We start from the raw sequence: 16,325 nt of genomic DNA, 5'->3' as shown, positions 1-16,325 counted from the left end.
GTAAATATCAATAAATAAATTATTAAAAAAAAAAAAAATTAAACCCTTTTCGGTATACATTACAATTTTAATAAGGTATTCTAGTGTTAGATGTGTAGAGATGTAAACAAAAATTATTTACGATCTCCCTGGATTAAGCCCTCCGAATCATAGTTTAGAATTGGTTACTAATAAATACTTATACTGCTACGTGTGTACCTTTTCCCGACTACCACCCAGACCATCTTCCAACAATTAATTACATAATGTTGGAAGTAATGATCTTTCAAAATAATATTTAGCTTTAAAATTTCTACTGACCTTAAAATGCAGAAAATATTATGTTTATAGGGATTATAATAACAGTTTAATATAGTTACTTACAGTGTGAACATATCGTGAATGAAATTCAACAGCTTCCTTGAGAAAGGTTAGCCCAGGGTGGGTATCAACGACATCTTGGACTAGGGGCATGAAATCTTCGGGAATGAGGTAATCCCTGTTTTGGCTGCGGCTTAGGATTTTCAGGAACTTGGATGAGGGATCATGGTAAGTAGTCGTCAACCTACCAAAACAGAATGTATTATTGATAAATTAATATCTAAATAACATTAACCATAAATATTATGTATAAATATATAAAATAAATCAACATAAAATTACAGGGTAATCTCGGGTATCTGACTAATTGGTGCAGTGAAGTGACCATATTACAGAAAGTATTAGGAAAATGATGTAAAAAAATTTAACATTACGAATTTTAGTAAAATATAAAAAAATAGTACGTAACTATTTTTATTTGATTAATTTTTTTTTTTTACACATTTTTATATATTTTATGGGAAATTTGAGTTTGAAATTTTAAAAAATTCTTTTGTTTTATAACTTCAGTAATGCTAAGTGATGATTCAATTTGTTAAAATTATAAGATTGTTCATTTATAAGTGAAACCAAGTATAAATAAAAAAAAAAAAAATACTCTTTGTATGGATTTATTTAAAATGTGATAAAATAAATGAGTTCACCAACAAAATTTCTATTATACACATTTCTACTATTAATTAAATTAGTTTTACAGACTCAAATGATTTATAAAATAAATATTATGTATTTCTGATTCCAAAAAAATATATTATGAACACTTCCATATGAATTAGATTACCCGATATCGAAACTGTGTAAAAATTCCCACTATCAATTTTCATAGTGATTACAATAACTTGCCTATAGATCGGAAAGTTAAAAATGTTCTTTAGGCATGTACACATTAATTTGAAAACAAAAATTGTATTGCGTGCTGAGTTTTTTTTTTATGCCAGTTTGGATTGGTCTAGAGTGTTCAAAGTACTAAGTTCAGATAACCGAGATTATACTGTAATGCTAAAATAAATATTATAGACTAATAGAATAGATAGAAATTACCAAAAATATTAATAGCAATATGGTAGTATTTCTAAAAATATAAATGAATTCTGTGACAGAAATGTGTAAAATAATGGTGAGTTCATATAATTTTCTACTTACTCCCTCCAATAGTCTAAGACCATATTCAGTTCGACATAGCCCAGTTTTTCACCTCCACATGCTATGAATAGAGGAGCCTTCCAGTAAAGCGGACAGCCACAAGCCTGTAAAATAAATAATGAACTAAATTTTTTTCCAATAGAAATAAATGGATAGAGGTACGTACAACAAATATGGCTAATTACTTTTTATTTAATTTAATTTAATTCTCTTATGTTGATCCGCTATGAAATTCAAGTCAAGCCATCCAAATTGGATTCGAACCAGCATCACAAAAGACACGAGAATTCTAATTCGGTACCTCAACATGCTCAGTTACAACGACCTTTTTACTTTCACATACTTATATATGGAATCAATAAAAAAGGGAAGTATTGAGATCAGTATGAAAAATTTTGAATTAAACATTTCGACGGAAAGGTCTGCTAAGGCCAAAAAACATAGTCTCACAAAACGGTCTGTGTGTCTGTTCTTGAACACCCTAGCTAAAAAAAAAAAAAAAATTGTACAAAACTAAAATTACCTACATATAATCTTTTCAGTTTCTTGAGACTGGTATTTATTTCTTAAATAAATCAAACGGTATCCATGTTAAGTCTCGACAATCTTTATTATATTAATAGTCCAATATTTCGGCCAAACCGCCCCTCCTTAAGGACAATCTTAACTATAAATTTATGACTCACATCCAATTCTTAAAAAAATGTTTTGCAGGCTATTCTGCTTAAGTCATTAATTACAAGTCAAATTACCCTACTTGTCACAATCTTATTAATTTTAGATCAACTTATACTATCAACTATCATATAAACACGTTTATGTAATTTTTTTTTTTTTTTTTTTTTTCGGCCAAGACTCCCATTGGAGTCCTATACTGACGTTTATGTAATAGTTGATAAAGTAAGTTAATCTAGAATTAAAAGTTTTAAAAATTAATAAATTTGTGACAAAATAGTGTGATTTGACTTATAATTAATGACCTGGCAGAATATCCTGTAGAACATTTTTACATTTGGATGTGAGGTGTAAATTTATATTTAAGATTGTCCTTGAAGATGCCCAAATTGGCCGAAATGTTGGACTGTTATATAATAACGAGTGTTGAGACTTAACAAGTATACCATTTGATTTATTTATAAAATTACCTATTTAAGGAGGGTATATGCTTGGGATGTGATAGCAACTTTTTCGCTTTTTTTTTTGTAAGGCCTATTTGGACATACGGAGTTGAGCTATGGGGCTCCACTAATCCTTCTAATTCCTCTTGAATCTAATCCTTACAGTCCAAAATCCTTAATGCTCCTTACTTTGTCACAAATCAAATCATCCGTCAGGACCTCAATGTCCCCTGTTGCCGATTTGGCCAGAACCAGATACCAATCCTTCCATAATAAACTTCCCAACCACCCAAACCAACTCGTTTCTAACCTGGCTTCTCCTTCACTATCTAATAATCCTCCTAAACATCTGAATAGAAGATGGCCTCGAGATCTTCTCCTTTAGAAATGTTTTTGGAGTTCTATCAATGGGTAGATTCTCCACATGTTTTAATCATGTTATAATATCACTTACAGCAAATTTACTTGATGTGTATATATGTATACAGTTGTAAATATCAATAAATAAATTATTAAAAAAAACAAAACAATTTTTTTAATTTTGTCGAAAACAATTTGAACAATTTTAATTAAACTCTTCATGTCAATGTACATATATATATGGTCTTTTATATCGGCTATTATTCTCATACACAGGGCTTAAATAACGATTTTTTTAAAAATCTTCCCCCAAAGTACCTTCAATTTTATTTAATTGAAAAAAAAAACGGTTCTCATTGTTAGCAATAATAAACAAAGGATAAATAGAAAATATTAAAGAATTTTATGAATAACTAAAAGAGAAAATAGAAAAAAATAGAGGCGTTCTCGATTGCATTGAAACTTGATTATCTTCATTAATCTGTCATATTCTATTATGGTACAAAATTTATATTCATTACTCCCACCTCAAGAAACTTTAAAATAGGAATTTCATAGCAACAGCAAAATAAAAATAGCCAGAGCTGTAGCTAAAATATACAAAATACTTTAGGTCGTATGTAAAGTTATAGCTGAAAATTTTGTGAGCGTGCATTCCACACTTTTTTTTTTTTAAATTACGAAAAAAAAATATGGCCAATAAGTCAGTTACAAGAACATGTGAAATATCTGAAAAATTTTGTAAAACTATCTCCACAACTTGACCACCTCACCTCATCTCTTACATAGAATATGCTAAAATATAATACATTTTTTATTATTTCCGAACGGTGTGTCAGAGCTATAAAAGTTTTTAATTCAAATAATTGTTTGTAAACATTTGAAAGTATGGTATAATATTCTCGGATAAAACATCCCGAAGGAACCATTAAATTACTTCACAAACATATTAATTTAGCAATAATCGTGTTTTAAAAACATTTAATAAAAAAATAATATATATACTTATTTCATATAATTTATTTTGTATACTAAGCATTTATTTATTTATTTATAGTATACATTTATTTAATTTAAGGAATGTACATACTTTCGTAACAGCTCCAAATCTGTCTAAGGTAGCTTGCTGGTTAGGAAGACTGAGAAAGACGCTTCTTATGGCTTCTTGGATAAGGTGGCGTTCGGCCTGATTCTGTACCTTCCCGTGAGGGAAGAAAAACCTATATTAAACAAAAAAAAAGTTATATTATTATAATATTAAGTAGTTTCCATAATATCTGTGTTTGTAAAGAATTTTGGTATGGAAAATGTTTGAACAGATATAAATACTAATTAATATTTTTAAAAATTATATAAAAGGAATATAGTCCGGTTTTGGTTAAAAGAACTTGAATAGTAATTAAACTACTTATTATGGGGAAATGTTTTGATCCACTTTTTGAAACTATAATTTTTTTTTTCCTTCAAATGTAATATAATTTGTTACCCGTCAAATTCCCCTATTCCCCTACTCTGTTGATACATTGGATCCGCCTCAATCTCATTCTTTAGCTTTCCTTCCTACAGTAAGGTGGGTGTACTATTTTCACCTTTTATTTCATATTTCTTTTATCAACTTTTTATGGATATTTAATGATTTATTGTTGAATATTTTTTTAGTAATTCTTGTGTATTTTTATACTTTTCACTGCATATCTTATTTTTATAGCCTTTAATTTACTTTGTTCAATTTAATATAAATTTCAGCCATCCCTTAATCATGAGAGACAGTTGACCAAAGTACAAAATATAGAATAATAATACATACTAACTGGAAGTTTTTTTACATCTCAGCATTTAAAAAAACAAGTAAACTAAGGTATGACTTATACGAAGAGAAGATGGTTGGGGGGTGCGGTCAAAATAGAACATAAATAGTTGAAATTACTTATTTAATCGTGCCAACATTTCAGCCAGAATTTCTAGCCTTCATCAGGGCTAAGAACAGAACAAGATAACAACCAATAAATACAGAAAATAAAAACAGAATGACATAAAGTAAATAATTGTACATAATGGAATTAATAAAATTAAAGAGATGAAAGAAGTGGAAAATAAAATTTATATATAGGTAATTGAATAAGTAGGTAAAATAACATAATTAAGTAAATAAAATAAAAATTTTGAAGTTATATAATGCAAAGAAATATGAATATTTTAGTTTATTAATAATTTAAAAATTAAAATTAAGGGAAAGAAAAAATAAAATTGAGAGAAAGAAAATATATGTAACAAATGAAATATGTAACCATAATATTACATATATTATTATAATATGGAATATGGAAGTTATTTTACCTACTTCTTCAATTACCTATATATGCATTTTATTTTCCACTTCTTTTATCACTTTAATTTTATTAATTCAATTCTGTAAAATTATTTACTTTATGTCGTTCTGTTCATATTTTCTTTATTCATTGGTTGCTATCTTGTAATTTGTTCTTACCCCTGATGAAGGCTAGAAATTCTGGCCGAAATATTGGCACGATTAAATAAGTTATTTCAACTTATTTATGTTATATTTTGACCGTACCCCCCAACCATCTTCTCATATTAGCCATACCTTAGTTTACTTTTTTTATTATTTTTTTTTTTTAAATGCTGAGATGAAAAAACTTCCAATTAGAATGTATTATTATTCTATATTCTGTACTTTTACAAGGTTTCTGATGTACTATATATAATCATCCTCATATTTGTCGATTTTATCGATTTCTATTGTGAAATTTTGTCCTTTATATACATACACTTTAGACATTTTTTACAACCACAACATTTAAATAATTTGGTTCTAAAAATGTTTAAACTATATGTACATAAATGACAAAATTTCAAAATAGAAATTGACAAATATAAGGAGACATAGTACACGAGTATGGGGTAAATCCTAAAACTTTGTAAAAGTACAAAATATAGAATAATAATATATTATAATTGAAAGTTTTCTTCACCTCAGTCTTTGAAAAAATAAATATAATCAAGTTCCTAGAAAAGAAAATCCAGAATGTTTACTTTTATTTCATGTTTTCTGTTATCTTACTTTGTTTTAGTGGTTTTTGTCTTCTTTTTTTTAAGTTGTGATGAAAGCCCTGCAAAGTGGAGCAAAACATTGGCTAACAATAAATTGTTCATTTTCTATTTGAGTTATTTTGACCACACTCGGACCATCTACCTTTTATATATTACACACGGTCAATCAACGATCTTTCAAAAAAGTATTTGGCATTTAAAATACATCATAAAATTTGTAAGATATTACTTTGCAGTGTTTCAGATAGACCATTTCAAATACAAAATACTAACAGCATATTGTATTTCAAATACTAAATAATTGAGTGACTGGTTCTACATAACTCTGCTATAAATTAAACAGATTACATTCTGCAAAATGGAACTAACCCTCAAATTCGCAAAATATGAGTTTATACTATATTTTCATTGCTTATGTATCATTACTCATAGAATGTTAGCATCATTCGTTGGAGGATAGGCTTGTATTCGGGTCCAGTTCCAAAAGCGTGAATTCCTATCAACTACTAACATCCAAGAATTCACTAGCTTCCATTCCTCAAAATTTGTAAAAAGCTCATCCTTCATTATGAATCATATGTGCTTTCTTATTTGGTCTTCTATCAGATTAGCTGTGAAACTCCAGACTCAAATCCACTGAAGACTATGGACTACGCCCTTGACAATACCTCAATGCTGACGAAGGATGTCCTACCTAGTTTACAGCAACAATTAATTCCCTCCCTGGTATTTATGCCATGCAGGGTGACCATTTGTGCAGTAAGAGGTAAAAGTTTCCATCAAGCCAGGAACAAGGCAAACAACCAGAGAGCAATAGTAAACTTTGCTACTAAGCCTATAACTCTACTCTACGTTAATAAAGCAATGCAGGGCGACACAAAAGAATAAGTACCACTCCATGTCTAGCAGAAAAATCTTACCCTTCACCTAAAACAAGAGTCCGGTGGATAAAAATTCAGCTATTTTAGCCTAATTTTTTACTACTTTAGCGAAAACTACATTTAATCATTACTCAAAATTGATCAGTCTGCTACATATAGTTAGGGAGCCATACTGCTTAGAAATGTAAAAAAAAAAAAAATTAATTTTTAATTCAGAGTTCCATATCTTTGAAACTACTAACAATACTAGAAAACCTAATAGAACATCATTTAAAGTAGAGTAAATTTACTAAAATATGAGCCCTAGTAGAGCTGTTTACCTTCAATAGTTCTCAAGATATAACTTTTTAAAAAGCAACATTTCATAAACAATGCACTGAAAAATCATTAGTTAGTGAATTTATCGCAGAAAATCTTTATCTCAGGAACTATGAGATGTACAGATGTCTATTAGCACTCAAATTAAAGCTAATTTAATTTTATGACCATTATTTTTGTAGGAGTAGTAGATTTCATGATACTTGCCAAAATAATTTAACAAGACATTGATTACGTTGTTAAGACAAAATTTATTGAGAAACCATTAGACGTACAGATTCCTGCCATCTTTGAACTGACCAGGAAAACACTGAACTCTGAATTAACCCCCCAAAATGCATATTTCAGCAGTAGAAAATATGCGAGGGATTAACTTTGCATAAAATATGCTGGTGGTTGAAGTATATTTGTTTAAATATTTTTAAATGTTTTAATAAGTATTTTTAAATTTAACTATTTTTATCGCTTTGGTTCCATTCTGTAGAATATTGCTCAAATAGTCTTCACAAAATATTTGAATAATTTCATTATTTAAAAAAGATAAAAAAAATTAAAATAAACTGTTGTTTGATTTGAGCAGAATTCGATATAAAGGTGTATATTTTTTATAAATAGACTTACCTAGGTAAGAGTAGACTTTTGTTTGCTTTAGTGTGCCTTTGAAGGGTTGTATGAGGAGGAGTCCCGACTTTCTGGCTAAGGATAGATTCCCTCGAGTAGTTCTGTAACAGAGAAAATGACGATATAAGAAAAAAATAAACTATCATCAAAGGATAAATGATAATATAATATGACTTAAAAAACTGTCATAAAAATAATCAGCAATATCACACAATTAAAAAAAACAAAACAATAAATAAATGACAATAAAAGAACACTAATTCATGTATTTTTTTTCTTAATCAATAAAATATGTAAAGGAACAACTATATGGTTTCGTCAAATTAAACACAATTATTTAGGGATGCCATTAATATATAAGATATAATAAAATAATAACTCATTATCTGTGTAGAAGACATTATTAATTACAGTAGAATTTTGTACTATTTCTACAATACAATTAGAGAAATACAGTTTCAAGAATGATCGAATAAAAGGATCAAAGATCGAAGTTCTTCATTGATCAGAAATTACTAAATTTTTACTTAAAATTTTCAAGAACTGGAAATATTTTCTTAAAAAACCTAAGTGGTCAAAACTGGCGATGCAATATGAAACATTTAAATAAATTTTTATTTCCTGTCACATTTTTCTTAAGAGAAAATTAAATATAAGCTAATTGGAAGGTCGGTATAGAATTTAAGAAGCATATTTTGATTACTTAACAAAGTGATATTAAGTAACTAGATAATTCATATTTTGTTAATGTCATCTCAAAAATTGACATTTCAAATAACTAACATTATTATTTAATAATATAAATAATTAATATATTATATTTATTAATGGATTGAATTTTAAAATCATAATATTAGGTGTCTAAATATTAAAAAATAAGTACATTAAGAAACTTTTTCGTTGATTTTAGAAATTCATCTCTTAAATAAATAATTTTGGGATTATATTTCATTATCAATATCATTGAACTGAACATATTTCACTGTTAACACATATATATATTGCTAAACATTAATCTTCAGTAAAAATATTATTGAAATACGTACAGGAAACGAAAATATTTTAAAAGAAAATGAGTGTACATGATAACTGCTTATTTCACCATGCGATTTCAAATATTATTCTGAATCAATATTTGATCTTTATTTGTAATCAAGTAGAACAGATGTTTAATTGCCTAAGATGCTTTCACATTAACAGAGTAGACAAAAAGTAGTTAAAACTACACCTTAGTTGCCATGGATAAAATGTTTATACCTTCGTTGCCATGGATAAAAAGTTTATATCTTAATGAACCATAAATAAATAAAAATTTTATCCATGGTAATTTTTTATACTCTTTTATTGCAACTGAATTTTGTGCAACTATGTACCTATAATGTAATATCACTCAATCAAGATTATTTATTTGCAAATTTCAATAATTATACTATTGTATTGTAGACGAATAAATAGTATTAATTTCTTTACAAGGTAGTGAAACCAATATCCTTCATGGGTTGTAGTAGTATTTATACAGAGAGATTTACTACATGAGAATGACAGTGAAATGTTATTTCAATGGGAACGATTACTTTTTTCTAATTAGATAACTTTAGGGGTTTCGATAAAAAACAAAACAATAAATTTACTTTTATGCACTAAAATCTTTTGTCCAGTTTTATGAGCTTTATAATTCAACAGTCACTAAGTCTAAATAATTGACCTATCACAATTAAATAGGCCAATGTCACTTTAATTTTGACTGGCTCGAATGTAAAAAAAAAAATTATAGTGAAACAGCATCTCAACCTAAGCCACAGCAATTCCGGATGACTCAACTGTATATTCAATAAAAAAACGTTTATCGGAATGTAAAACGAAGTATTACAGTATTAACTGATGTTACATATATATATTTAAAAAGCATATTAAGAACCAATAATGAATAACAGACTAATATTTAATGTTCATTAGGTAAAAAGAAGTAACAGGTGTTCTTAGATGTCAACCATTCCTATATTTCTATCAAAATACAAGGTTGTATAAACCACTTGTGATTACTTACAGTAAATTACACACAATTATAGCATGCAACTAAACAAATATTTGTATATTCTTAAAGAATCTCATCAGAATTATATATCAATATTTGCAGTTTCTTGATAGATAAAATTCAATACGAGTCAAAAGTCAACCATACTTAAAGATCATCGAATAGAATTATTTAGAATCAATTCGAGATTTATATGTAATAAATTTATTTTTAAACAGGAATAGAGATTTTTATTTATTAGTGTATGAATCAAATGTTATTCTTATTAAGGTTTTTAAATTAAAGATGTGAGGATATGTCATTAGTCGAGATAATAATTGAAGTACCTTGTTATAAGACCTCGGTTTCGGTTTCTTCCAAGGTTTGTAGGGAAACTTAGGCTTGTTATTACCCTCATACTCATGAGCAAGAAGGTACTGACAGGCCAAACACCATGGTCTCACTACCATGGCATCGTTCCACCAAGAAGTCTACCCTCATATCCACATCTGACATCACAAATAGAACATATCACTCAATTCCACAAGCTGTCACACACAAAAATAAAAACAAGAATTCAACACATTAACTGCCTCACACATCAGAGAGCACTGGCCTTTTGTCTGTATAATTTTAGTCCCCTCTTATTCCAGCTGAGCTATTTCTGTCCCTGGAACTCCTATGCTGGAAGCTGGTACCCCCCAGAGGCCTGTAGCAATCGTTCGAATATGGCAACAGTTGGAAGAGGAGCATCTGTGACCTAAGCTAAGAGATTTCGTAAGAGTCCCCCCCCACTTCTTGAGTGAACTTTCACCGAGTACAACATGTGCAGGCCCTAACCTCTTCAATTGGGTTCTGACGTGGTGGCGGAAGGAAGACGAGGGAGACCACACCTAACTATGACATCACTCTACTCCTAGCCTACACAAACCTCACGGCGTAACTTTTTTTTTTCAAGGTCCCCTCACCTCTTTTAAAAACCTTAATAATCCAAAACGTGGGATAGACTCCGAACGGGCGAGCACCTGTTAGCATTTATACCTTGTTAACATGGCACACTTGAGTATTTCAGTTATTTTTCGCAGTAAATACGCTCTATTAAAGGCAAATTACAAAATATTCTAAAGCATTGGCCTTAAATATTCGTCATTAGCCGAATACAAAGTGAAAACTGAACGATAGACTCGTCTGATGAAAACACCAATTTCGCCTTGAACTAAAAACCCCGTGGGTAGTAAAAATCGTATTTTTGAACATTGTACTTGAGTCCTCTTTTTAAACTGTCAAAAAAGAAGTGTATTTTCCAAATAATCTTAAAAAATAATTATTAAAACCGATGCCAAAAATATAGTAAACATAGCTTCAAACCACTTTTATGCAGTGTTGCCATTTGATTTAGATTCATACAAATTAAAAACAAATCTAATACAATAATAAGTTAAATTTAATAAAATTAATAAGTTTAAATTAATATCATTTTAAAGAATACGAAAAAAATTATAAAATAATTGATTCAAAAATGAAAAAACAAAGTCAGCAAGACATCTGATAAACAGTGTTGCCACTTAACATCAGCTTACACATACAAATATTTTGTTTTGTTGTTGTAACGTTTTTTTCATTATTGAATCAATTATTTTAGACTTTTTCTAGTATTATTTAAAATGATAATACTTTAAACACTTTAATTTTATTAAATCTAACTAATTATTGTATTAGCTAACACGTTTAAATATGCTCATAAACTTTACTTTGTTTATATCTTGTATATCTCAACAATATTATAAGTAATACTATATTAACTACTGAAGATTAAAATAAGTAAAATCTTTTAGTAAACAGTTCAAAAAGTAATGAAAAAACAAAACAGAAACACATGCGCAGTGCTTGAATAACTTCATTAAACTTAACTGAATAACTTTATAATGAGGTGTTTATAGTTGACTATAGATTCAACATGAGAAGGTCGCATCCCCTACCTCAGTAATAAAAAATTAATTATATCAATATAGGCAAGATTATTTCAACATAATTTTAAATCGAGATGTAACTTATTCGGCTATCATTAGGAACATTATAACAATTCAGAAAATATATAATCCCACAACGTAAATTATGAAAAAAATAATTTTCAACTGATTACATGTAATCCACACTATATATCACATCTTAAAAGCTATTACACAATATATATCAGATTTTAAAATTAACTTTGGTGACAAAAGTTGCCAAAGCTATCAACTTGAACTGCCCTCGTGAAGCCCCTACAAAGTGGGACGAAACGTCGGAAAATAGATGGTTGCTAACTATTTTTGTTTCTATTGGAAGATGAAGTAGATTGTAGGAAGATAGTGTGGGTGGCGGTCAATAATGGTATCAAAATAGTAAAAGAAAACTATTTATTGTTAACTAACGTTTCGCCCCACTTGGCCGGACTTCGTCAGGGCTGTCTGATGATAAAAAAAACAACTGAACAATTGTCCAGCCCTGCAAAGTGGGGCGAAATGTTGGTTGAAAATAAATAATTTTCTTTTACTATTTTGATACCTTTATTGACATCTTATTTTGTTTATTATGAATAAACTTATCAAATTTTAAATTGAGTCTAAACATTGACATGTCAACTAATTTTTTTTTGTTTTATAAAAACTATTGTCATAATCTTAAAAGCAATAACTCGTACAATATTATGTTGAACTGCAATAAATATAAACAATTGTTAGACATAAATACCTCATACTTCCATTGATTCGAATATATATTTTTAACGTTATAGAGTTTCTAAAAAGACATCGTGCTTACTTAATATATTCCATTATTGTTTAAATAAATAAATTTTATGGATAAATATATTATGTGGTTCTGAAATTACATTAAGATTGTCTTGAGAATGGCCGAAACGTCGGACTAATAAAGGAATAAAAAAATATTTGAGGCTAAAATAGGATAAAATTTATTTATTTAAACGATATTAACCAGTCTCAAGAAAGTGTAAAGATAATAAATAATTCATTATTATTTTAAATATTATTCGCTTATTTTAAACTATATTATAATTTTATATGCATTGTATTCACTAAAGTAATTTCAAACATTTCAAGAGAAACACAATTTTTCGATTATATATAGGGTGTTTTTTTAAGCCCGATAGAACTTGAAATTGTAAAAAATAACACAAAAAATTAAATTGTAATCAAAATTTTTTTTTTATTCGAAAGATCAATACGTGACATTAACATTTGAAAATGATTTCGGGCATATGGGCACCGCGGCTGTTCTTGACGAAGCGCATTCTGTAAAATTGTGTTCAGCGATGAGGCGCATTTTTGGCTTAACGGGTTTGTTAATAAGCAAAATTGCCGCATATGGTCGTGCGATTTGACACCTCTCGATTATTTCCTGTGGGGCTACGTGAAGTCACTGGTTTATGCTGATAAACCAGCAACAATTGACGCCTTGGAGGCCAGCATTGTTCGTGTTATTCGTGACATACGGCCAAAATTGGACGTCCAGAATGCGCTTCGTCAAGAACAGCCGCGGTGCCCATATGCCCGAAATCATTTTCAAATGTTAATGTCACGTATTGATCTTTCGAATAAAAAAAAAATTTTGATTACAATTTAATTTTTTGTGTTATTTTTTACAATTTCAAGTTCTATCGGGCTTAAAAAAACACCCTATATATACTTGACTGTTTTAATATAGGCGCATCTGACAAAAAAAAAAAAAAATTGATATAGGCAAAATTCCAAAGATAGTAACATAGAATGGGGTAAGAGGTTTATTTTTTTCAATCATGAATCTTAGTAATCGACCAAGAAAATCCCTAAGCACCCTCTCAAATTTGGACCTTTTGAGATCCTAGAATAAAAACAAAGTTCTTTTTGTTAGGTGTGTTACTTTTTCGAAAAAGTATATATGTAAATAGCATAAGGATTGTGGACACAGTGGAAACGAGAAAACAAATCTTTAGATCCATCGCCTCAAATAAAATGCTTCTTTTAAACAGTTTTAATCACATTCGAATTAAATACGAAATGATATTTTAGATTTATTATCTCAGATAACGCTTTCTAATCACCTCCGACTCGAATAAATTTTATTTCTCCCGCCTCGCCGAATCCAACCTATATTTCACTTTGAGAAATGAATTCACGTTTTTTCATGACAATTCCAAAATGAAATATCTATTATTCCAGCTCCAAATAAAAAATGTAGGAAAAGAAAATGTATAATGATATACCGATGTGGTTGTTATATAAGTGATTCGTGTAACTACAAATTTGTACGCAGAGAAAATTAAAATAGTCAACAATTTTTATAATAGGGGCATTCGTGATGTGTAAATGCAAAATGTTTTACCATGTTAAATGTAATAAGTATACGATTGTGAGCAGCCCTATTTAAAGTCATGTTAAATGATAAATGCATAAGAGCTCCTAGTGGATTTCCTGAGCAACTTATTTTATAACCTTTCCTTCCACAACTCTACGTTACTGTTTACTTTTAAGTTTTGATTAAAATAATTTTTTACAACATACTTATAGTGGAAGTTGTGTGAAAGTTTGGCCACTGAGTGTCTTGTTGATCTTCTAACTTGCGAGGAAGAGAATCAAGATGAGCTAATTGACAACTGTCATTACATTATTATTATTGCTATCCATTGCTTTATTTGATTTGAAAAAATCCAAAAAAATACTGACACAACAAAATGGTGACGAGCTTGTCTGTTACGTGACGACATTCTCTATTTAACATACCTATAAAAGACTCTCAACCATGATATATGTTATATCGTATCAACATGGCTAAAAGAAGGAAATATTTCTCCATTTAACGTGAGTTTTCCATTTAATACGCTTTAACATGTTAAACTAAAGATTATTGAATACTCAATAAAGGCTTCGCGAATCCGATGGTTCCATACCGATACCACCAATCGTTATCTACAGTCATCTGTCTAGTGACGCACCTCCAAACTCAAATCTATTAAATTAGTCTTAACGCAATCCTCCCATCTATGTTTCGGTCTAACCTTCGGACGTTTAGACGTCGGTTTTATTTCCATTAACATTTAAATGATCCGTTCCTTACTAAGTTCTACAACCTTACACGCCCATCTTATTCGCCGCGATGCTATCACCTGAATTATATTTACCGGGAGAAGTTCCTTCCAATTTAGCGTTGTGTAACCTTCTATATTCTTCCAACTCATCCTTTATAGATCTGAATATTTTAGATAATAATTTATTTTCAAAAACCTTAAAGCGTTGTTCTTCCCTCAGTGTAGGACAACACGTTTTGCAACAGAGGGAACATCAATTTTTATGCAGTTCTAAATTTTAATAAGTCCTTGTTTTTACACTCAATAAAAAAAAAAACAATCTGGTTCTTTTGTCACGTCGATATGCTAATGGCAGTGGCAACGACCTCTTAACGGAAGTGATCCGTTCGTCTTCCGGTTTACCATATTCAACAAATGCAATATCCGTTCATAAAAAAAAACAACAACATAATTTCCGTAAATTTTAATAATATAATCAATATTAGATTAATTTAATATAATGATTGGTTTGATTAATTGTATTCATTAAATATAAAATGAATTAAAGAAAGAGTTATGCATAAGGAAAATTTATTTTATTTTATAACCAAACTGCATTTTTGGCAAATTGCATCTTTTGTTATCACACAGAAATTTGAATCATGCAAATGACGTTCTATAGATACTTAGTTTTATATTGGAAGGAGATAGTTGACCGTATGAAGTAAATTCTGGGAAGATAGTCCGGGTGGCGGTCAATAAAGCTATCAAAATAGTGAAAGAAAACTATTTATTGTTATCCAACGTTTCGCCCCACTCTACAGGGGTGTCAGATTGCAGCGGAGATGTCAATTAAGATAATAGTTGAGAGTGAACTCAGTTAACATCTCTGTTTCAATCTGACAGTCCTGATGAAGTGGGACGAAACGTTGGATAACAATAAAATGTTTTCTTTTACTATTTCGATACCTCTATTGACCGCCACCCGGACTATATTCTTACAATCTACTTCATACGGTCTCTCTTCTTCCAATAAGAAATAAAATAGTATTAATTTAAAATAAACAATGTTAAGCATAATAATGATGTAAAAAATAAGGATAAAGACCCATATAACAGCATTGGTGCAACATATATCCAAAAATAAGCCTATTTTTTATTTTGAAAATATAATGATTTTGTGTTGGAAGAAGATAGTTGGCCGAATGCAGCAGATTGTAGGAAGATAAAATTAGAACAACTATTAATGAATTTATTTTAGCAAATATCATGAAAACTACTATTCCTTTATAGGTAAAGGTCATAAACTACTTTATAGTCCATTAAACTAGCTTTAATTTGAGTGCTAATAGACATCTGTACGTCACATAGTTCCTGAGATATAGATTTCTCAA

General features: G+C 29.2%; 1 protein-coding gene across 5 annotated transcripts in view; it reads right to left on the bottom strand.

Moving 5' to 3' along the window:
• Window positions 1–16,325, bottom strand: part of LOC106683814 (uncharacterized) — a 445,492-nt gene that overhangs the window by 19,647 nt on the left and 409,520 nt on the right. For all 5 annotated transcript variants that reach the window (XM_067052329.1, XM_067052331.1, XM_067052332.1 and 2 more), the window contains exons 3-6: window positions 7,874–7,974; window positions 4,072–4,201; window positions 1,504–1,607; window positions 364–544 (exon numbers count right to left, since the gene is read on the bottom strand). In XM_067052329.1, coding sequence (XP_066908430.1) covers window positions 364–544; window positions 1,504–1,607; window positions 4,072–4,201; window positions 7,874–7,974 — 516 coding nt within the window. The remainder of the gene's footprint in view (window positions 1–363; window positions 545–1,503; window positions 1,608–4,071; window positions 4,202–7,873; window positions 7,975–16,325) is intronic.

The sequence above is a fragment of the Halyomorpha halys genome, unplaced genomic scaffold (assembly GCF_000696795.3).
Source record: "Halyomorpha halys isolate HHAL.00 unplaced genomic scaffold, Hhal_1.1 Scaffold3.1, whole genome shotgun sequence".
Taxonomy (NCBI): Eukaryota; Metazoa; Arthropoda; class Insecta; order Hemiptera; family Pentatomidae; genus Halyomorpha; species Halyomorpha halys.
This window is presented reverse-complemented; position numbering and strand designations above follow the sequence as displayed.